General features: G+C 44.3%; 1 protein-coding gene across 1 annotated transcript in view; it reads left to right on the forward strand.

The window, feature by feature from the left end:
* LOC140197108 (disintegrin and metalloproteinase domain-containing protein 12-like) overlaps positions 1 to 24,789 on the forward strand; it is a 136,097-nt gene that overhangs the window by 96,872 nt on the left and 14,436 nt on the right. The window contains exon 17 of the mRNA XM_072257023.1: positions 12,468 to 12,545. Within this exon, the coding sequence (XP_072113124.1) occupies positions 12,468 to 12,545 (78 nt within the window). The remainder of the gene's footprint in view (positions 1 to 12,467; positions 12,546 to 24,789) is intronic.

Genomic DNA, 24,789 nt, shown 5'->3' on the forward strand with positions numbered 1-24,789 from the left:
TTCCCACTCTGTATTCAAGATATCCTGAAGCGGGAGGGTGAGGAGCCAGAGGTCGTGCTACATATAGGTACCAACAATATAGGTAGGAAAAGGGATGAGGTCCTGAAAGGAGAATATAGGGAGCTAGGAAGGGAGTTGAGAAAAAGGACCGCAAAGGTAGTAATCTCGGGATTACTGCCTGTGCCACGCGACAGTGAGAGTAGGAATGCGATGAGGTGGAGGATAAATGCGTGGTTGAGGGATTGCAGCAGGGGGCAGGGATTCAAGTTTTTGGATCATTGGGACCTCTTTTGGCGCAGGCATGACCTGTACAAAAAGGACGGGTTACACTTGAATTCTAGGGGGACCAATATCCTGGCAGGGAGATTAGCGAGGGCTACTGAGGTGACTTTAAACTAGAATGGTTGGGGGGTGGGAATCAAATTAAAGAGGCTAGGCGAGAGGAGGTTAGTTCACAACAGGGGGATGGGAACCAGTGCAGAGAGACAGAGGGGTGTAAAGTGAGGGTAGAAGCAAAAACTACTAAGGAGAAAAGTAAAAGTGGCAGGCCGACAAATCCGGGGCAAGCATTAAAAAGGGCCACTTTTCAACATAATTGTATAAGGGCTAAGAGAGTTGTAAAAGAGCGCCTGAAGGCTTTGTGGGTCAATGCAAGGAGCATTCATAATAAGGTAGATGAATTGAAAGTGCAGATTGTTATTATTGATTATGATATAGTTGAGATCACAGAGACATGGCTCCAGGGTGACCAAGGATGGGAGCTCAACGTTCAGGGATATTCAATATTCAGGAGGGATAGACATGAAGGAAGGGGAGGTGGGGTGACGTTGCTGGTTAAAGAAGAGATTAACGCAATAGAAAGGAAGGACATAAGCCAGGAAGTTGTGGAATCGATATGGGTAGAGCTGCGTAACACTAAGGGGCAGAAGACGCTGGTGGGAGTTGTGTACAGGCCACCTAACAGTAGTAGTGAGGTCGGAGATGGTATTAAACAGGAAATTAGAAATGTGTGCAATAAAGGAACAGCAGTTATAATGGGTGACTTCAATCTACATGTAGATTGGGTGAACCAAATTGGTAAAGGCGCTGAGGAAGAGGATTTCTTGGAATGCATGCGGGATGGTTTTTTGAACCAACATGTCGAGGAACCAACTAGAGAGCAGGCTATTCTGGACTGGGTTTTCAGCAATGAGGAAGGGTTAATTAGCAATCTTGTCGTGAGAGGCCCCTTGGGTAAGAGTGACCATAATATGGTGGAATTCTTCGTTAAGATGGAGAGTGACATAGTTAATTCAGAAACAAAGGTTCTGAACTTAAAGAGGGGTAACTCTGAAGGTATGAGACGTGAATTAGCTAAGATAGACTGGCAAATGACACTTAAAGGATTGACGGTGGGTATGCAATGGCAAGCATTTAAAGGTTGCATGGATGAACTACAACAATTGTTCATCCCAGTTTGGCAAAAGAATAAATCAAGGAAGGTAGTGCACCCGTGGCTGACAAGAGAAATTAGGGATAGTATCAATTCCAAAGGAGAAGCATACAAATTAGCCAGAAAAAGTGGCTCACCTGAGGACTGGGAGAAATTCAGAGTTCAGCAGAGGAAGACAAAGGGCTTAATTAGGAAGAGGAAAAAAGATTATGAGAGAAAACTGGCAGGGAACATAAAAACTGACTGTAAAAGCTTTTATAGATATGTAAAAAGGAAAAGACTGGTAAAGACAAATGTAGGTCCCCTACAGACAGAAACAGGTGAATTGATTATGGGGAGCAAGGACATGGCAGACCAATTGAATAATTACTTTGGTTCTGTCTTCACTAAGGAGGACATAAATAATCTTCCAGAAATAGTAGGGGACAGAGGGTCCAGTGAGATGGAGGAACTGAGTGAAATACATGTTAGTAGGGAAGTGGTGTTAGGTAAATTGAAGGCATTGAAGGCAGATAAATCCCCAGGGCCAGATGGTCTGCATCCTGGAGTGCTTAAGGAAGTAGCCCAAGAAATAGTGGATGCATTAGTGATAATTTTTCAAAACTCGTTAGATTCTGGACTAGTTCCTGAGGATTGGAGGGTGGCTAATGTAACCCCCACTTTTTAAAAAAGGAGGGAGAGAGAAACCAGGGAATTATAGATCAGTTAGCCTGACATCAGTGGTGTGGAAAATGCTAGAGTCAGTTATCAAAGATGTGATAACAGCACATTTGGAAAGCGGTGAAATCATCGGACAAAGTCAGCATGGATTTGTGAAAGGAAAATCATGTCTGACGAATCTCCCAGAATTTTTTGAGGATGTAACTAGTAGAGTGGATAGGGGAGAACCAGTGGATGTGGTATATTTGGATTTTCAAAAGGCTTTTGACAAGGTCCCACACAGGAGATTAGTGTGCAAACTTAAAGCACACGGTATTGGGGGTAAGGTATTGATGTGGATGGAGAATTGGTTAGCAGACAGGAAGCAAAGAGTGGGAATAAACGGGACCTTTTCAGAATGGCAGGCGGTGACTAGTGAGGTACCGCAAGGCTCAGTGCTGGGACCCCAGTTGTTTACAATATATATTAATGACTTGGATTAGGGAATTAAATGCAGCATCTCCAAGTTTGCGGATGACACGAAGCTGGGTGGCAGTGTTAGCTGTGAGGAGGATGCTAAGAGGATGCAGAGTGACTTGGATAGATTGGGTGAGTGGGCAAATTCATGGCAGATGCAATTTAATGTGGATAAATGTGAAGTTATCCACTTTGGTGGCAAAAATAGGAAAACAGATTATCTGAATGGTGGCTGATTAGGAAAAGGGGAGGTGCAACGAGACCTGGGTGTCATTATACACCAGTCATTGAAAGTGGGCATGCAGGTACAGCAGGCGGTGAAAAAGGCGAATGGTATGCTGGCATTTATAGCAAGAGGATTCGAGTACAGGAGCAGGGAGGTACTACTGCAGTTGTACAAGGCCTTGGTGAGACCACACCTGGAGTATTGTGCGCAGTTTTGGTCCCCTAATCTGAGGAAAGACATCCTTGCCATAGAGGGAGTACAAAGAAGGTTCACCAGATTGATTCCTGGGATGGCAGGACTTTCATATGAAGAAAGACTGGATGAACTGGACTTGTACTCGTTGGAATTTAGAAGATTGAGGGGGGATCTGATTGAAACGTATAAAATCCTAAAGGGATTGGACAGGCTAGATGCAGGAAGATTGTTCCGGATGTTGGGGAAGTCCAGGACAAGGGGTCACAGTTTGAGGATAAAGGGGAAGCCTTTTAGGACTGAGATTAGGAAAAACTTCTTCACACAGAGTGTGGTGAATCTGTGGAATTCTCTGCCACAGGAAACAGTTGAGGCCAGTTCATTGGCTATATTTAAGAGGGAGTTAGATATGGCCCTTGTGGCTACGGGGGTCAGGGGGAATGGAGGGAAGGCTGGGGCGGGATTCTGAGTTGGATGATCAGCCATGATCATAATAAATGGCGGTGCAGGCTCGAAGGGCCGAATGGCCTACTCCTGCACCTATTTTTTTCTATGTTTCTATGTTTCCATCTACCACTTTTTTGCCCATGCTTCCAATTTTATTAAGTCCTGCTGCAATTACATTGCTTCCTCAGCACTACCTACCCCTCCAACTAACTTTGTATTACCCACAAACTTTGCCACAAAGCCATCAATTCCAATATCAAAATCAATGACAAACAATGTGAAAGGTAGCGAACCCAATACTGCCCCAAGGAACACCACTAGTCACTGGCAGCTGACCAGAAAAGGCCCCCTTTATTCCCACTTTCTTTCTCCTGCCTGTCAGGCATTGCTCTATCCATGCCAGTACCTTTCCTGCAATGCCATAGGATTTTATCTTGTTAAGCAGCCTCATGTGTGACACCTTATCAAACATCTTCTGAAAATCCAAGTAAATGACATCCACTGCCTCTCCTTTGTCCACCCTGCTTGTTACTTCCTCAAAGAACTCTATCAGATTTGTCAAGCAAGATTTCTCTTTTCAGAAACCATGCTGTCTTTGACTTATTTTACCATCAGTCTCCAAGTGCCCCAAAACCTCACCCTTAATAATAGACCCCAACACTTTCCCAACCATGGAGGTTAGGCTAACTGGATTATAAATTCTTTCTTTTGTCTTCCTCCCTTCTTAAAGAGTGGAGACATATTTGCAATTTTCCAGACCTCCAGGACCATGCCAGAGTCAAGTGATTCTGGAAAGATCATGACCAGTCATGACCAATGCATCCATTATCTCTTCAGCAACCTCTCTCAGGACTCTGGGATGTAGTCCGTCTGGTCTAGGTGTCTTATCCACCTTAACGTCTTTGAGTCTGCCTTGCACTTTTCCCTTTGTAATAGCAATGGCACTCACTCCTGCTCCCTGACACTCACGGACCTCTGGCACACAGCTGGTGCCTTCCACAGTGAAGACAGATGCAAAGTACCCATTAAGTTCATTTGACATTTCTTTGTCCCCCAATACTACCTACCTGACCAGCATCTTTTTGCAGTGGTCCAATATCAACTCTCACCTCCCTTTTACTCTTTATATAACTGAAAAAACTTTCAGTATCCTGCTTTACATTATTGGGTAGTCTGACTTCATATTTCATCTTTTCCCTTCTTATAGCTTTTTTAGTTGCCTTTTGTTGGATTTTAAAAGCTTCCCAATCATTCAACTTCCCACTGACTTTTGCTACCTTACATGCCCTTTCCTTGTCTTTTATGCAATCCTTAACTTCCTTTGTCAGCCACAGTTGCCTTCCCCTGCCGTTTAAGAAGAACTTCTGTGGGACATATCTAATCTGCGACTTGTGAACTATTCTCAGAAACTTCAGCCACTTCTGCTCTGCTGTCATCCCTGATAGAATCACCCTCCAACCCACCTGGGCAAGCTCCCCTTTCATGCCTCTGTAATTCCCTTTATTCCATTGTGATACTTATACATGTGAGTTATGTGCCTCCCTCTCAAATTGCAGTATGAATTCAATAATATTATGATCACTGTCTCCTTTAAGTTAAGCTCCCTACTGAGATCTGGGTTATTACACAACACCCAATCTAAGATAGCCTTTCCCAAAGTAGGCTCAAGCACAAATTGTTCTAAGAAGCCATCTCGTAGGCATTCAATAAATTCCCCCTCTTGCCATTCGACACCAACCTGATTCTTCCAATCCCCTTGCATACTGAAGTCCCTCAGGACAATTGTGTCATTACCCTTATTACATGCCTTTTCCAGCTCCCTTTGCAATCTCAATCTCACATCTTGGCTACTATTTGGACGCCTATATATCAAGCCAAGTCAAATCAAGTCACTTTTTATTGTCGTTTCAACCATAACTGATGGTACAGAACATAGTAAATTGAGACGTTTTCCAGGACCACGGTGATACATGAAACAATACAAAAACTATACTGAACTACGTAAGAAAAAAAACACAAAAACTACGCTAGACTACAGACCTACCCAGGACTGCATAAAGTGCACAAAACAGTGCAGGCATTCCAGTAAATAATAAACAAGACAGTAGGCACAGTAGAGAGTATAGTAGGTTGGTGTCAGTCCAGGCTCTAGATATTGAAGAGTCTGATGGCTTGGGGAAAGAAACTGTTACACAGTCTGGTCATGAGAGCCCGAATGCTTCGTGCCTATTTCCAGTTGGCAGGAGGGAGAAGAGTTTATATGAGGGGTGCGTGGGGTCCTTCAGCATGCTGTTTGCTTTGCGGATGCAGCTTGTGGTGCCCTTGCAGTTTCTTAATTCCACCCACAAAGATTCAACATTCTCTGACCCTATATCACCTCTCTCTAAAGATATAATTCCATCTCTTATCAACAGAGACACACCACTGCCTATGTATTCCTGCCTGTCCATTCGATTCAAAGTAATCTTTGATGTTAAACTCCCAACTATGGTCTTCTTTCAGCCATGACTCAGTGACGCCCACAATATCATACCGACCAATATCTAATTGCACCACGCGTTTGTCAACTTTATTCTGAATGCTACACACATTTAAATACAGCACATTCAATCCTATATTCTTTGCCCTTTTGAACTTTGCCTCTGTGGTACAATTTAACTCTTTTGCTCTGCCTGCATTTAGACCTAATCATTGGCTGTCCTTCCTTACATTCATGTTACACCCATCATCTACTTGTAAACCTGTTGGCTCATCCTTAGCTCTATCATCCTGGTTCCCATTCCCTTCCATATTAGTTTAAATCACTCCCAACAGCTTTAGTAAATCTGCACATAAGAATATTGGTTGTCCTTGGATTCACGTGCAACTCAACCCTTTTGTACAGGTTCCACCCGCCCCAGAAGAGGTCCCAGTTATCCTGAAATCTGAATCCCTGCCCCGACCTAATTCTTCAGCCACATTTATCTGCCACCTCATTCTATCCCTATCCTCACTGTCACGTGGCACAGGCAGTAATCCCGAGATTACTACCCTTGAGATCCTGCTTCTCAACTTCCTTCTTAACTCCCTGAATTTTGTTTTCAGGACCTCCTCCCTTTTTCTACCTATGTCGTTGGTACCAATCTGTACCATGACTTCTGGCTGCTCACCCTCCCTTTTCAGAATATTGTGGACACGCTCATAAACATCATAGACGCTGGGAATTAGAATGCGACTACCACCCGTATTTCTTATTGCATCCACTTCGTGCTCTGGTACAGGGAAAGGTTTCCTGTGATCTACTGGTCAACTGTCATGGTCCGTTCCGTGAAATCCGCATTCTGGTTCACAGTCCGGTCCATGTTCCTTATTCCAGGTTTTCCCCAGTTTCTGATGAGGCAGCTGATTCTCGTTTGGGCTGGCTTCATAAATAGTTTCAAGATTCAGCCTCTGGCTGCTGGATTGTTCCTGTTCTCACCCCTGGTCTGAATCCCTTCTCTGCCCCTTCCTCCTGAAGTCTTGCCATGCCCCTGCAACCTGTGTCTGAAGCCTCGCCTCATCTGAAGCCTTCCCTTGCCTTGCCTCGCCTCGCCTTGTCTGAAGCCTTGCCTCACCTGTAACCCTTGCCTGCACTGCTGTCTAGTTCAACTGCTGGAGCAAGATAAGGAACTGTCTATCATTGTTTTGAACTGTCTCTGTGTCCACGCCTTCACTAGGTAGGTCTGGCTGTTTGCCACTACCTAGTGTTGGGAACCGTCTGTATCCGCACCTTCGCTAGGTAAGTCCGGCCAACTGCCACTACGTTGTGTTCAGAACTGTCTCGTCGTATTCTGTGTTCTGTGTATGAGTCCCGGCCCTGTGTCCTGTTTCCAAGGAGGAGTCCCGGCTCTGTGTTCCATGTTCCTGTCTCTCCCTGGACCAAGGCTCTGCGTTCATGCCCCTCCCTCGACCAGGGCTCTGCGTTCCCGCCCCTCCCTCGACCAGGGCTCTGCGTTCCCGCCCCTCCCTCGACCAGGGCTCTGCGTTCCCGCCCCTCCCTCGACCAGGGCTCTGCGTTCCCGCCCCTCCCTCGACCAAGGCTCTGTGTTCCTGTTCTCCCTGGACCAAGTCAAGGCTTCGGGGTCTCGTCCAATCCTAGCCACGCCCAACAACCTTATTCTGTCCTAGCCACAGCTTTGTGTTCTCATCTCGTCAATGTGTCTCGCCCAGCCCAGTGCTGGAGATTCCTCGTCCTGTCCTGGAGTCTCTTGCCCTGTCCTGTAGCCATGCCACGTCCTGTAGCTTTGTCATGCCCTTGCCTAGTTCCAGGGTCCGAGCCCGAGTCAAGACCCAGGTTCTGGGTCCTTGCCCAGTCTCTGGCTCAGAGTCGATACCCAGGTCTCGAAGTACCTTAGCCTTGAAGAACCCAGGCCTCATCATGTCTTCGCCTAGATCTGGGGTCCGAGCCCGAGTCAAGAACCCAGGTTTCGGGTCCTTGTCCAGTCTCTGGCTCGGAGTCCAAGCCCAGGTTCCATGTCCTGGTTCCGCTATCCTGTCAAGTCCTAGCCCAGGCCCTGTATCCTTGTCTCGTCCAGGGCCTGTGTCATGTCCGGCGTCCTTTCTTCCCCACTTCTCTTGGTTTCTTGACTAACCTCGTCGTGTTCCTTGTTCTTCAGTGTCTGTGTCTTGCATTTGGGTCCGCTCCCAGCACCCCCCTTATGACATCAACGTTTTTCATAACTGAATACACATCTGTTGGCCCACAGCTCGGTCTCTACTGCTCCAAGAAACAAACTTGGTTTACCAAGTGCAACAAACAATTTGCATGAAGAACTCAGCAGGTCAAGCAGGAAACAGTTGAGGCCAGTTCATTGGCTATATTTAAGAGGGAGTTAGATATGGCCCTTGTGGCTACGGGGGTCAGGGGGTATGGAGGGAAGGCTGGGGCGGTGTTCTGAGTTGGATGATCAGCCATGATCATAATAAATGGCGGTGCAGGCTCGAAGGGCCAAATGGCCTACTCCTGCACCTATTTTCTATGTTTCTATGAAAGGAATTGCTGAAATCCTTTAGAGCTAAAACATCTACGTTTCCTTTCCTTGACACATGCTGCTTGACCCACAGAGTTCTTCCAGCAGGTTGTTGCTCTAGTTCCCAGCATCTGCATTTTCTCATGCTCATCCAGTTCACCTATTCTCTTCTCACAAATATAATGCTCCATTGCAGGCAACAATTTGGTTAATCTCTTCTGCATCCTGTCCTGTTCAATCGTACTCTTTCTATAGTGTGGCAATCAGCATCATACTCCAGCAAGTCCAAACCAAAACTTTATAAAGTGCACCATAACTTTCCTGCATTGTGTTCTAGGTTCCATCAGATGAAGGGAAGAGTCCTGTATGCTTTCTTCACTGATTTATCAACGTATATACAGAAAGGTGCCAGAAAAGGACCAGTAACATCATGAAGCAACCCATCCACCCTGCTTATGGACTCTTTGTCCCACTCCCATCAGGGAAGAGTCCACGTAACATCCATTCCAGGACCACCAGACTAAAAGCAGTTACTTTCCCCAGGCAGTAAGGCTGATCAACACCTCCACCCACTAACCCACCCCATTACAGTCCCCGCCGAACCCCGCCACACCACCACTACTTTATCATTTTCTGTCAAGAGTCACCTTGTATGCAGACATTTCTCTGCCTAGCATCACTTTATGAACATTCAATCAATCTGTGTATATAAGCTACCTCAGGTATTTATATCTATAGTGTTTTTGTATTTATTGTGATCTTTATCTTAGTGCTTTTTTGGAGCTGTTTCAGATCTGGAATAATAATTATTTTGTTCTCCTTTACACTTGTGTACTGGAAATGAAATTAAACAACCTTGAGCCTTGATCTATGCTGCCATCTTCAGGAATTCCAGGGTTTGTAGACAGAGGTCCCTGCTTTCCTTATACCAAACCTAGCCTATACCCTAATGCGTAATATACCTTCAACCCCTATTAATCCTTCTGCAGTGAGTCTCCCTAGTTACCAGGATTACACTGCATCTGCCATTCTTCTGCTTACCCATCGCGGGGTGAATATCGTCTTCGCGGGGCAGCACGGTCGTGTATCGTGGCAACATGGTCATGGAGCGGTTAGCTTAATGGTTTATAGTGGCAGCTCAAATTGCACATGACAACAGCTGTAAGGTCAGGGTGGCACACTGCATGTGACAACAGCTGTAAGGTTCCTGTCACTGTCTGTAAGGAGTTTGTATGTTCTCCCCGTGACTTCGAGGGTTTCCAAGATGTACGGGTAATGAGTTGTGGGCATGCTATGTTGGTGGCAGAAGCTTGGCAGCACTTGCAAAATCAATCCCTGATTATTGGATTTGATGCAAATGATGCATTTCAATACACATGTGACAAATTCAGTTCACAAATAAAGATAATCCTCCTCATTATCAGAAACACTCCTAAATCACACCATTTACAATTATATCCAAATCTTTAAATGTGCAATAAATAGTAAAGCTCCTGGCGCTGACCTCTGGTACACCACCTGTCACGATCACAAAATCAGCCCTCTCCCATCACTCTCTGTCTCCTACTTGAACGCAAGGGGCCCCACAAAAAAAGTCCAGTGAGCTTAGAGCTTGAATCAACATGTGGAATGATGATGTCATTGCAATCACGGAACCATGGATGAGGGAAGGGCAGGAGAAATGTGCATGCTGGGTTGGGTGCTGGCCTCTCCTGTTGGTGCTGCACTCTGGTACTCGCTTGATGTTACCCTCCAGTGTTCATGAGAATAGCTGGACCAGGACAACGGAGGGACTTTGGCTATATTTTTTCTTTGAGAATGTATGCTTTTTTTAAATCGTAACCATATGTGTTATGTGCAGTGTGCCACTGGTAATCTGCTTCGCACCTTGGCCCTGGAGGAATGATCTATTGGAGGTTTTCAGGTACACAGGGAAATTGGATAGACTAGTATTGTTTCTCCTGGTGCAAGAGGCTGAGGAGTGTACAGGATAGAATTACATAAACACAAAATAATCTGCAGATGCTGCGGTCAAAGCAACACTCACAACAAGCTGGAGGAACTCAGCAGGTCGGGCAGTATCCGTGGAAACGATCAGTCGACATAAGGGTTCCAGCCCGAAACGGCGACTGATCGTTTCCACGGATGCTGCCCGACCTGCTGAGTTCCATAGAAGTACATAAGATTTGAGAGGAACAGATAGGACAGATGGTAAAAATCTTCTTTTCCCCCATTATAGGACTATCAAAAACAAGGTGGCAGAAGTTTATGGAAGGAAGGAGATTAAAGGGGATAGAGTCACAGAACACTACAGCACCAAAACAGGCCCTTCAGCCCATCTAGTCCATGCCGAAGCATTAATCTGCCTAGTCCCATTGACCTACAAAGGGACCGTAGCCTCCCATCCAAATACCTATAGAAATTTCTCTTAAATGTTGAAATTGAACCACTTACACCGGCAGATCATTCCACACCCTCACTACCCTCTGAGTGAACAAGTTCCCTTCATGTTCTTAAACATTTCACCTTTTCACCAAACCTCAATGAATACAGCCTGCTTACATAGAACATAGAATAGAACAGCACAGTACAGGCCCTTCAGCCCATAATGTTGTGCCGACCCTCAAACCCTGACTCCCATATAAGCCCCCACCTTAAATTCCTCCATATACCTGTCTAGTAGTCTCTTAAACTTCACTAATGTATCTGCCTCCACCACTGACTCAGGCAGTGCATTCCACGCACCAACCACTCTGAGTAAAAAACCTTCCTCTAATATCCCCTTTGAACTTCCCAACCCTTACTTTAAAGCCATGTTCCCTTGTATTGAGCAGTGGTGCCCTGGGGAAGAGGCGCTGGCTGTCCACTCTATCTATTCCTCTTAATATCTTGTATACCTCTATCATGTCTCCTCTCATCCTCCTTCTCTCCAAAGAGTAAAGCCCTAGCTCCCTTAATCTCTGATCATAATGCATATTCTCTAAACCAGACAGCATCCTGGTAAATCTCCTCTGTACCCTTTCCGATGCTTCCACATCCTTCCTATAGTGAGGCAACCAGAACTGGACACAGTACTCCAAGTGTGGCCTAACCAGAGTTTTATAGAACTGCATCATTACATCGCAACTCTTAAACTCTAACCCTCGACTTATGAAAGCTAACACCCCATAAGCTTTCTTAACTACCCTATCTATCCGTGAGCCAACTTTCAGGGATCTGTGGACATGTACCCCCAGATCCCTTTGCTTCTCCACACTACCATGTATCCTGCCATTTACTTTGTACCCTGCCTTGGAGTTTGTCCTTCCAAAGTGTACCACCTCACACTTCTCCGGGTAGAACTCCATCTTCCACTTCTCAGCCCACTTCTGCATCCTATCAATGTCTTTTTGCAATCTTTGACAATCCTCTACACTATCCACAACACCACCAACTTTTGTTCGTATGCAAACTTGCCAACCCACCCTTCTACCCCAACATCCAGGTCATTAATAAAAAATCATGGAAAGCAGAGGTCCCAGAACTAATCCTTGTGGGACACCACTAGTCACAACCCTCCAATCTGAATGTACTCCTCCTACATTTACCCTAGCTATATCCCTCATAATTTTGTACACCTCGATCAAATCTCCCCTCATTCTCCCACCTTCCAAGGAATAAAGTGCTAACCTATTCAACTTTCCCTATAACTGAGGCCTTCAAGTCCTGGCAATGACCTTGTAAATTTTCTTTGCACTCTTACAATTTTATTTACATCTTTTCTCTAGGTAGGTGACCAAAAGTGCACACAATACTCCAAATCAGGCTTAAGAGGGGTAAGAATTTTTTTTACAAGGAGTGGTTGACATCAGGAATGTGCTGTTAGAGGGGATGCTGAAATCAGAAACAATTTCATTGAAAAGGCAAATCCTTCTACACTCCTCACTGAACTCAGATAATCCACTGTCTTGATTGTAAAGGGCTACGTCTGTTCCAACATCTGGTGTCTTCATGATCTGGATGAACAGTTTTAAAAGAGAATGATAATGAGACTGTGATGCACTAACACTCTCTTCTCTGTTCACAGGCCTGTATAGATGGCAGGTGCCAGAACGTGTCACTGTTCAACGTAGAAAGCTGTGACAAGACCTGCAATAACAAAGGGGTAAATGGAGCAGGAATAGAACGCACCATTCTACACGACAATGATGATGGCTAATCCCTGCTGCATTTCTCTTCTGTGCTCCCATTCTCTTTGATCATCTATCACCTGTCTCCACCTGCAATAAGATTAAAAGGCATCCGTTAGTCTTGCGAGACCATGGATCTGCGCCTGGAAAGTCTTTACTCTCCAGGGCGCGCAGGCCTGGGCAAGGTTGTATGGAAGACCAGCAGTTGCCCATGCTGCAAGTCTCCCCTCTCCATGACACCAATGTTGTCCAAGGGAAGGGCATTAGGACCCATACAGCTTGGCACCGGTGTCGTCGCAGAGCAATGTGTGATTAAGTGCCTTGCTCAAGGACACAACACGTTGCCTCGGCTGGGGCTGAACTCACGACCTTCAGATCGCTAGTCCAATGCCTTAACCACTTGGCCACGTGCCCACAATAAGATTAAAGACTGTCCTTCACCACTCTCTGCAGTTTTTGGAACCATGACTCTCTCACCAATGAACACATCTCAACGTAGAATCATAGTAAACTACAGCACAGAAGCAAGCCCTTTGGCTCATCCAGTCCATGACAAACCATTTAAATTACCTAGTCCCATCGATATGCACTCAGACCATAGCCCTCCATGTCCCTTCCATCCATGTACCTTTCCAAATTTCTCAAAATGGCATCCACCACTTCCACTGGCAGCTTGTACCACACTCTCACCACTGTCTGAATAATAAAGTTCCCCCTCATTTTCCACTTAAACATTTCACCTTTAACCTATAACCTCTAGTTAAAGTCTTACCTCACCTCGGCGGAAAAAGCCTGCTTACAGCCTGATGGTATGTTGACTTCCTGGTTCCAGAGTTAGGGATGTCTCAGATCGGGTCCATGGCAATCTCAAAGATGAGGGTGAGCACCAGAGGTCTTGGTGTATATTGGTATGATGACATTGGTAGACAAGGCAAGGAGGTCCTGAAGAGATATTTTAGGGAGCTAGGTAGAAGGCTGAAAAACAGGACCTTCAGGGTAGTAATCTCTAGATTGCTGCTTGTGCCATGTGCCAGTGAGGGCAAGAACAGGATGATTCGGTAGTTGAATGCATGGCTGAGGAACGGGTGCCGGGTGCAGGGGGCAGGGGATCAGATTTATGGATCATTCGGATCTCTTCTGGGGGAGGTAAGACCTGTACAAAAAGGACAGGTTACACCTAAAGCCGAGGGGGTCCAATATGCTTGGGGGCAGGTTTGCTAGAGTTGTTCTGTTTGGTAGGGGGATGGGAAACACAGTGATAGTCCTGAGGATGAAGTAGCTGGCTTACAAGCAAAGGCGATCTGTAGCAAGACTCCTAGCAAGAGGAGGCTGGTGATGGGGCAAAATTGCAGTCAACAGAATGAGTTACAATATAAAAAGCAGACAAAATCGAAAAGGGTGAACACAGGACGGAAGGTGTTATACTTAAATGTGCATGGTATATGGAATAAGACAGCTGAACTTACGGTATAGATACAGATTGGCATGTATGATATAGGCATCACTGAATCATGGCTGAAAGAAGATAATAGCGGGGAGCTTAATAAGGATACATATTGCATTGAAAGGACAGGCAGGAAGGCTGAGGAGGTGGCATGGCTTTGTTGGTAAAAAAAAAAAAAATGAAATCAAATCATTAGAAAGAGGTGACATTGGATCAGAAGGTGTTGAATTATTGTGGATAGAGTTAAAAATCTGCAAGGATAAAAAGATCCTTGGGAGTTGTATACAGACCCTCAAACAGTACTACAAATTACAACGGGAGATAGACAAAGCATGCCAAAAGGGAAAAGTTGGAATAGGCATGAGGAAATTTCAATACGTAAGAAGAATGGGTAAATCAGCTTGGTGCTCAATCACAAGAGGGGTAATTTCTAGAATTTACCCTGAAATGTGAAGAGCAGAAGCTAAAGTCAGATACATCAGTATTACGGTGGAGTAAAGGGAATTACAGAGGCATGAGAGAGGAGTCAGCCAGAATTGATTGGAAAAGAACACTGGTAGGGATGACAGCAGAGCAGCTATGGCTTGAATTTCTGGAAGCAATTTGGAGGGCACAGGATATATACACCCAAAGAAGAAGAAGAATTCTAAAGGGAAGATGACAGAACATGGCAAGCCAGAGAAGTCAAAGCCAATATAAAAGTCAAAGAGAGGGCATATAGTAGAGCAAAAATTAGTTGCAAGTTCAACAGAAGACAACTAAAAAAGTTAATAAGGAAAAGTAAGCTAGCCAATAATATTAAAGAGGATACTAAAAGTGTCTTCAGATACATAAAGTGTAAAAGAGAGGCAAAAGTGGATATCAGACCACTTAATAGCTTTACAGACACTGTAGAGGTTGTAATGGGGAACAAGGATATGAGTAAGTATATGAGTAGTAAGAACTGAATAAGTATTTGGCATCAGTCTTCACTGTGGAAGACACTAGCAGTATGGTGGAAGGTCCAGAATGTTAGGGGTCATAAGTGTGTGAAGATGCCAACACTAGGGAGAAAGCTCTTGGGAATGTGAAAGGTCTGAAGGTAGATAAGTCACCTGTATCAGATGGTGTAAACCCCAAGGTTCTGAAAGAGGTGGCTAAAAAGATTGTGGAAGCATTAGTAATGATCTTTCAAGAATCACGAGATTTTGGAATGGTTGTGAAAGACTGGAAAATTGCAAATGTCACTCCACTCTTCAAGAAGGGAGAGAAGCTAAAGAAAGGAAACTATAGGCCAGTTAGTCTTACCTCAATGACTGGAAAGATGTTGGAATCGTGTGTTAAAGATGTGGTTTCGGAGTACTTGGAGGCACATGATAAAATAGGTCATAGTCAGCAAGGTTTCCTCAAGGGAAAATGTTGCGTGACAAATCTGTTGGAATTCTTTGAAGAAATAACAAGCCGGGTAGACAAAGAAGAATAGGTAGATATTGTATACTTGGATTTTCAGAAGGCCTTTGACAAAGTGCCACACATGAGGCTGCTTAACAAGCTACAAACCCATGGTCTTACAGGAAAAATTCTAGCATGGATAAAGCAGTGGCTGATTGACAGGAGGCATAGAGTTGTAATAAAGGGAGCCTTTCCCGGTTGGCTGCCAGTGGCTAGTGGTGATCCACTGGGGTCTGCGTTGAAACTGATTCTTTTCACGTTATATGTCAATATTTTGGATGATAGAATTGATGGCATTGTTGCAAAGTTTGCAGACAATATGATGATAGGTGGAGGGACAGGTAGTTTTGAGGAAGTAGAGAGGCTACAGAGGACAGATTAGGAGAATGGGCAAAGAAATGGCAGATGGAATACAGTGTCAGGAAGTGTATGGTCATGCACTTTGGATGGACAAATAAAAGGGAGGGAAAATTCAGAAATCTGAGGTGCAAGGTGACTTGGGAGTCCTTGTGCAGCATTCGCTAAAGGTTAATTTGCAAGTTGAGATTGTGGTAAAGAAGGCAAATGTGATGTCAGCATTCATATCAAGAGGTCTAGAATATAAAGGCAAAGATGCAATGTTGAGGCTTTGTAAAGCACTGATGATGCCTCACTTGAAGTACTGTGTGCAGTTTTGGGCCCCTTATCTTAGTAATGATCTGCTGACAGTGGAGAGGGTTCAAAGGAAGTTCACGAAAATGATTCCAGGATTGAACTGCTGGTCATATGAAGAACGTGTGACAGCTCTAGATTTACTCTAGATAACTCTAGATTTACTAGCGTTCAGAAAAATGGAATTAATTCAATTAGAGACCCAATTGAAACCTATCAAATGGGAAGGTCTTGATAGAGTGGATAGGGAGAGGATGAGACCATTAGATATAGGAGCAGAATGAGGCCAATTGGCCCATCAAGTCTGCTCTGCTACTCAATCATGCCTAATCCTTTATTCTCCTCAACCCCATTCCCCAGCCTTCTCCCTGTAACCTTTGATGCCATGTCCAATCAAGAACCCATCAATCTCTGCCTTAAATACACCCAACGACCTGGCCTCCACAGTTGCCTGTGGTAACAAATTCCACAAATCCACCACCCTTTGGCTAAAAGAGTTTCTCCACATCCCTGTTTTAAATGGACACCCCTCTATCCTGAGGCTGTGCCCACTTTCCCAGACTCCCCCATCATAGGAAACATCTTTTCCATATCTACGCTGTCTAGGCCTTTTAACATTCGAAAGGTTTCAATGAGATCACCCTTCATCCTTCCTAAATTCCAGTGAGAACAGACCCAGAGCCATCAAACATTCCTCGTATGATAACCCTTTCATTCCCAGAACCATCTGTGTGAACCTCCTCTGAATCCTCTCTCATGCCAGCACATCTTTCTTAAATGAAGAGCCCAAGCTGTTCACAATACTCAAGGTATGGCCTCACCACTGCCTTATGAAGCCTCCTATGGTGGGAGGGTCTTGGACCAGAGGACATAGCCTCAGAATAGAATAAAACAATAACTATTTAAGGCAGAGCTTAATAGATTCTTGATTTGTCAAGGCATAAAGGGATACGGGGAGAAGGCGGTTGTGACTGAGAGGAGTAGTGGATTTGGAATGATGAAATAGCAGAATGGACTCGATGGGCCAAATGGCCTAATTCTTCTCCTATATTTTATGGTCTTATTTACCATATCTATAACTCTCATAATTTAGTATACCTCTATAAAATCTCCCCTCCTTCCCTTATTCAATCTTTTCTTATAAATCAGGTCCTCCTCTCTCGGGAACATCCTTGTAAATTTTCTCTGTATTCTTTCCATTTCATTTACATCTTTCCTGTAGGTAGGTGACCAAAACTCCAAACTAGTTTTCACATATATCTTACACAGCTTCAGCATACAGCTAGCCTTCTTTTCCCTTCAGATCTCAGATATTTAAATAAGGTCTCCTCTGTTTCTTTGAAAGGACGTAATGCTGAGGCTCTATAAGGCAAGATGAGGCCTCACAGAGAATTGTGAGCAGTTTTGGGTCCCTTATCTAATAAAGGATGAGCTGACATTGGAGAGGCTTCAGAGGAGGCTCACGAAAATGACTCAGTGATTGAAAGGCTGATCAAGAGAAGCCCTTGGTGGCTCGGGGCTCTACTCATCGGAATTCAGAAGAATGAGTGGAAATCTCATTCAGACCCATCCAGTGTTGAAAGGTCTCAATAGAGTGGATGTGGAGAGGATGTTTCAGAGGTGGGGAAGTCTAAGACCAGAGGACACAGCCTGAGAATAGAGGGGTGTCCATTTAGAATGGAGATAAGGAGGAATCTCTCTAGGCAGAGAGTGGTGAAACTGTGTATTAGGAAAGGCTGTTTTCTGGCAAAGTGTACTTGGTAAGTGGGAGGCCTTCAAAAGCAAAATTTTGAGGGGTCAAAGCTTGTATGTGGCTGTCAGAATAAAAGGTAAAGATAATAAGTGTAGAGAACCTTGGTTTTCAAGAGATATTGAGACCCCTGTGGTCACGGACTGATTAAGGATAGTCAGCATGGCTTTGTGCATGGTAGGTCATAGCTAAACAATCTTATATAATTTTTTTGAGAAAGTTACCAGGAAAGTTGATGAAGGCAAAGCAGTGGATGTTGTCTACATGGACTTTAGTAAGGCATCTGGCAAGGTCCCGCATGGGAGAGTGATCAAGAAGGTTCAATCACTCAGCATTCAAGATTAGGTTATATATGGATTAGACATTGGCTTTGTGGGAGAAGCCAGGGAGTGGTAGTAAATGGCTGCCTCTTTGACTGAAGACCTGTGACTAGTGGTGTGCCATAGGGATCGGTGCTAGGTCTGTTGTGGTTTGTCATCTATATTAATTAAATGGATGACAACAACATTAACTGGATCAGCAAATTTGCAGATGACACCAAGATTGGGGTTGCAGTGGATAACAAGGAAGGTTATCATGGCTTGCAGAGGGATCTGCATCAGCTGGAAAAATAGGATGAAAAACTGCAGATGGAATTTAATGCAGACAAGCACTTTGCACTTTGGTAGAACTAACCAGGGTAGGTCTTACACAGTGAACTGTAGGGCACTGAGGAGTGTGGTAGAACAAAGGGATCTGAAATACAGATCCAAAATTCGTTGAAAGGGGCGTCACAGGTAGATAAGGTCATAAAGAAAGCTTTTGGCACATTGATTTATTAAGGCCAATGTATTGAGTACCAGAAATGGGATGTTAAGTTGAAGTTGTACAAGATGTTGGGGAGGCCTAATCTGGAGTGTTTTGTGCAGTTATGGTCACATACCTATCGATAAGATGTACGTAAGGTTGAAAAAATACAGAGAAAATTTATAAAGATGTTGCCGGTTCTGGAAGACCTGAGCTATAAAGAAAGATTGAATAGGTAAGACTTTATTCCTTGTTGCATATTAGACTGAGAGGAGATTTGATAGAGGTAAACAATTTTATGAGGGGTTCGTTGGTATTCGTCTGTCTTGAAGGACAATGGGTAATGATGATCATCATCACAAGCCAGGGCAGAAGGTATGGGGATCCTGAGATGCCCAGATGTCAAGATCTCCCTTCAGCCTCACCAGTGTAGTTCAAAGGAAAGCTTATGAAGCAATATGTTTGGCACCAGCTTGGCTGCAGGAGCTGCCGGAAGTTTGTTCAGCCACCTTAGGGGCTCCACTCTGGATTTTCTGTCTGGGTTTACTCCTGTAGCCTTTGTCTCTCCCGAGGCTTCCCACAAGGCAATGGGGCTATTTACCCATCGCTGGGGATCTGCGGTGGGCCTGCATGCTTCGTGAGCAGGGGCCAGCATCCTGACATAGATGTTTGTATAGTCCAAGGCTGTGTGAAGAGCCATTGAGATTGCATCTGCCATTGACCTATTGTGGTGATAGGCAAATTGCAGTGGGTCCAGGTCCTTGATGAGGCAGTTTAGTCTAGTCATGACCAACCTCTCAAAGCATTTCATTTCTACAGACATGAGTGCTACTGGGTGATGGTCATTACTCTTCTTAGGCTCTGGTATAACTGTTGGCTTTTTGAAGCAAGTGGGAACTTTCGCCTGTAGCAGTGAGAGGTTGAAAGTGTCCTTGAATACTCCTGCCAGTTGGTTGGCACAGGTTTTCAGAGCCTTACCGAGTACTCCATCAGGACATTCCGCTTTGTGAGGGTTCATCCTTTTTAAGCACAGCCCAACATCGGCCTCCGAGACAGAGATCACAGGGTCACTGAGTGCAGCAGGGATCTTCACAGCTGTCGTTGTATTCTCCCTTCAAAGCAGGCTTAGAGGGCGTTGAGTTCATCTGGTAGTGAAGCATCGCTGCCATTCACGTTATTGGGTTTCGCTTTGTAGGAAGTACTGTCTTGCAAACCCTACCAGAGTTGTTGTACATCCAGTGTCACCTCCAACCTCGTTCGAAATCATTTTTTCACACTTGAAATAGCCCTTCGCAAGTCATACCTGGTTTTTTGACATAGACCTGGGTCACCAGCCTTCAGCAGACAACGTACCTCCTGGTTCATCCACGGCTTTTGGTTTGGGAATGTTTGTAGGCACACACTCATTCACACAGGTTTTAATGAAGTCGGTAACAACTGCTGCATACTCATCCAGGTTCAAAAATGAAACCCTGAATACAGTCTAGATCACCGATTCAAAGCAGTCCTGTAGGCACTCCTGTGCTTCCCTTGTCCATACCTTCTTGGTCCTCACTGCTGGTGCTGCAGTCTCTGCCTACACTCAGGGAGTAGAAGTACAGTCAGGTGATCAGACTTCCTGAAGTGAGGGCATGGAATAGCATGGTAGGCATTCTTGATGGTGGTGTAGCAACGGTCCAGTGTGATGTTTCTTCTGGTATTGCAAGTGATCTGTTGATGGTAGTTGTTTAGTGATATTTTTCAGATTGGCCTGGTTAAAATCCCCCCAAAGCGATGGTGAAGGCGTTAGGGTGCGTTGTTTCATGCACGTTGATCCCATTGCTCAGATCATCTAAAGCTTGATTGACATTGGCCTGAGGTGGAATGTAAACTGCTACCAAAATGACCTTGGAAATCTCCCATAGTAGGTAAAATGGACAGCACTTAACTACAAGATATCCCAGGTCTGGTGAGTAGAATTGGGACAGCACTGATATATTTGTGCACCAGGAAGAGTTGATCATGAGGCATACTCCTCTACTTCTGCTTTTGAGAGACTCTATAGATCTATCTTGACCGTGTATAGTAAACCCGCCGATCTGAATCGCTGCATCTGGTATGGAAGGAGTTAACGAGGATTCCGTGAAACAAAGGACACAAGCGGTCCTAATGTCCCACAGATTCAGCACCCTAGTTCTGAGATCATCAATTTTATTCTCCAGAGACTGCACATTTGCCAGCAAGATAGTCGGTATTGGGAGTTTAAAACCCCGTTTTCCTAAACACACTTGTAACGCTGATCTGCAGCCACGTTTCCTGCGTGGAATCTGATGAGGAATACGTCCACAACAGCATTGTTTCTGTCAGTTTTAAGCAATGATAGTTTGTTTAATCACATTAAGACATCTTTGTTGACTGTACTGACCTTGGAAACAGTTGCGGCTTTTGGCTCTATAAGGCTGAAACGAGAATATTTAATCGTATCCATTGAGTGTTCTGTTACACGAGTCACCTCGAGGTGCCACGGAAGTATAGTAGGTTAGTTGATCAATGTAAATTGTACTGCGATTAGGTTTGAGTTAAGTCATTGGGCTGCTAGCGGCACAGCTCGATGAGCTGGAAGGGCCAGTTGCACACTCTCTCTAAATCAGTGGTTCCCAAACTTGTTTATGCCATGGACCTCTACCATTAACCAAGGGGTCCATGAACCCTAGATTGGGAATCTCTGCTCTAAATAAATAAACTAGAGTTGGACTACAGGACAGGAGGTTTTTAGGATCCAGCAGCAAAATGCTCATTAAGTGAGAAAATTGAACTTGAAAAGCTTTACGTTATATCAAATCAAGGGTAAACCAGAAGACCATAAGACATAGTAGCAGAATTAGGCCATCTGGCCCATCATGTTTGCTCCGCCATTCAATCATGGCTGATCCCTTTTCTCTATCTCCTCCTCTAACCCAGTTCCTGGCTTTCTCCCCGTAACCTTTGATGTCGTGTCCAATCATGAACCTATCAATCAATCTCTGCCTTAAATATACCCAACGATCTGGCCTCCACAGCTGCATGTAGCAACAAATTCTACAGATTCACCACCCACTAGCAAAAGAAATTTCTCTGCATCTCTTTTGAAAGGACCTCCTGAGGCTGTGCCTTCTTATCCTACACTGTCCCACCATGGGAAACATCCTTTCCACATCTACTCTGTCTGGGCCTTTCAACATTCAAAAGGTTTCAATGAGATCCCCCTCATCCTTCTGAATTCCAGCGAGTCCAGACCCAGAGCCATCAAACGTTCCTCGTATGATAACCCTTTCATTCCTGGAATCATCCTTGTGAACCTCCTCTGGACCCTCTCCAATGCCAGCATGTCTGTTCTAAGATGAAGAGTCCAAAACCGTTCACGATATTCAAGGTGAAGCCTCACCAGTGCCTTATAAAGCCTCAGCATCACATCCTTGTTCTTGTATTCTAGACCTCTTGAAATGAATGCTAACATGGCATTTGCCTTCCTCACCACCGACTCTACCTGCAAGTTAACCTTCAGGGTGTTCTGCACAAGGACTGCCAAGTCCTCTGCATTTCAGATTTTTAGATTTTCTCCCCATTTGGAAACGGGAGAAAATAGTCCGCACATTTATTTCTACTACCAAAGTGCATGACCATGCATTTTCCAACATTGTATTTCATTTGCGACTTTCTTGCCCATTCTCCTAATCTTCTAAGTCCTTCTGCATCCTACCTGTTTCCTCAACACTACCTGCCCATCCACCAATCTTTGTATCATCTGCAAACATGGCAACAAAGCCATCTATTCCATCATCTAAATCATTTATATACAACATAAAAAGAAGTGGTCCCAACACTGATCCCTGCCGAACACCACTATTCACCGGCAGCCAACCTGAAAAGGATCCTTTTATTCCCACTCGCTGCCTTCTTCCAATCAGCCAATGCTCTAACCATCCCAGTAACTTTCCTGTAATACCATGGCCTCTTAACTTGGTAAGCAGCCTCATGTGTGGCACCTTGTCAAAGGCCTTCTGAAAGTCCAAATATACAACATCTACTGCATCCCCTTTATCTATCCTCCTTGTAATCTCCTCAAAGAATTACAACTGGTTTGTCAGTCAGGATTTTCCCTGAAGGAAACCATGCTGACTTTGTGTCACCAAGTACTCCATCAACTCATCCTTAACAATTGGTTCTAACATCTTCCCAACAACTGAGATCAGGCTAACTGGTCTGTAATTTCCTTTCTGCTGCTTTCCTCCTTTCTTAAAGAGTAAGGTAACATTTGCAATTTTCCAGTCCATAAGACCGTAAGATATAGGAGCAGAAGTAGGCCAATTGGCCCATCAAGTCTGCTCCGCCATTCAATCATGGGCTGATCCAATTCCTCCAGTCATCCCCACTCCCCTGATGCCCTGGCTAATCAAGAACCTATCTATCTCTGCCTTAAATACACCCAATGACTTGGCCTCCACAGCTGCTCGTGGCAATAAATTCCACAGATTTTCTACCCTCTGACTGAAGTAACTTCTCCACATCTTTGTTCTAAATGGACGTCCTACCATGGGAAATAACTTTGCTGCATCTAATCTGTTCAGGTCTTTTAACATTTGGATGTTTCAATGAGATCCCCCCGCCCATTCTCCTGAACTCCAGGGAATACAGTCCAAGAGCTGCCAGACATTCCTGAGACAGTAACCCTTTCATTCCTGGAATCATTCTCATGAATCTTCTCTGAACCCTCTCCAATGTCAGTATATCCTTTCTAAAATAAGTAGCCCAAAACTGCACACAATACTCCAAGTGTGGTCTCACAAGTACCTTATAGAGCCTCAACATCACATTCCTGTTCTTATATTCTATACCTCTAGAAATGAATGCCACAATTGTATTCACTCAATCTAGGGGTTAACCTTTAGGGTATCCTGCATAACAACGCCCAAGTACCTTTGCATCTCTGCATTTTGAATTCTCACCCCATCTAAATAATGAGCAGCACCATGCCAGAGACCAATGATTATTGAAAGATCATCTCTAATGCCACCACAATCTCTAACATTACCTCTTTCAGAATCCTAGGGTGCAGTTCACGTGGTCTGATTGACTTATGTACCTTTAGGTGTTTCAGCTTTTTGAGCACCTTCTCTCTTGTCATAGTCACTTCTCTTCCTTCACATACAACATCAGACATACTGCTAGTGTCTTCCACAGTAAAGACTAATGCAAAACACTTATTTAATTCATCTGCCCTTTCCTTGTCCCCCGTTATTATTTCTCCTGCCTCATTTTCTAGCGGTCCTATATCCACTCTCATTTCTCTTTTATTTTTAACGTCAAAAAACTTCTACTATCCACTTTGATATTATTTGATAGCTTGCTTTCATATTTCATCTTTTCCTTTCTAATGATTTATTTTAGTTGCTCTCTGTAGGTTTTTAAGAACCTCCCAGTCCTCTATCTCCCATTAATTTTTGCTTTGTTGTATGCCCTTTCTTTTGACTTCCCTTGTCAGCCATGATTGTACTATTTTACCATTTGAGTACTTCTTTATTCTTGGAATATGTCCTCCACCTTCCTCATTTTTCCCAGAAACGCACACCATTGCTGCTTTCCCGACATCCCTGCCAACAGCTCCTTCCAAACGACTTCGGCCAAGTCTCTCTCATACCACTGTAATTTCCCTTACTCCACTGAAATACTGCTACATCAGACTTCATTTTCTCCCTATCAAATTTCAAGTTGAACATAATCGTACTGTGATCACTGGTTTCTCAGGGTTATTTTACCTTCAGCTCCCTAATCGCCTCAGGTTCATTACATAACACCCAATCCAGTATAGCTGATTCCCTAATAGGCTCAACGACAAAGTGCTCTGAAAAGCTATCTCTTAGGTATTCAACAAACTCATTCTCTTGAGATCCATTACCAACTTGATTTTACTAGTCGACCTGCATGTTAAAATCTCCCATAACTACCATAACATTACCCTTTTGACACGCTTTTTCCATTTCCTATTGTAATCTATGGTCCACCTCCCAGCCACTGTTGGGAGGCCTGTATATAACTGCCATCAACGTCTCTTTACCCTTGCAGTTTCTTAACTCAACCCACAAGGATTCAACATCTTTTGATCCTATGTCACATCTTTCTACTGATTTGATGCCATTCT

This window comes from Mobula birostris, chromosome 4 (genome assembly GCF_030028105.1).
Source record: "Mobula birostris isolate sMobBir1 chromosome 4, sMobBir1.hap1, whole genome shotgun sequence".
Classification (NCBI taxonomy): Eukaryota; Metazoa; Chordata; class Chondrichthyes; order Myliobatiformes; family Myliobatidae; genus Mobula; species Mobula birostris.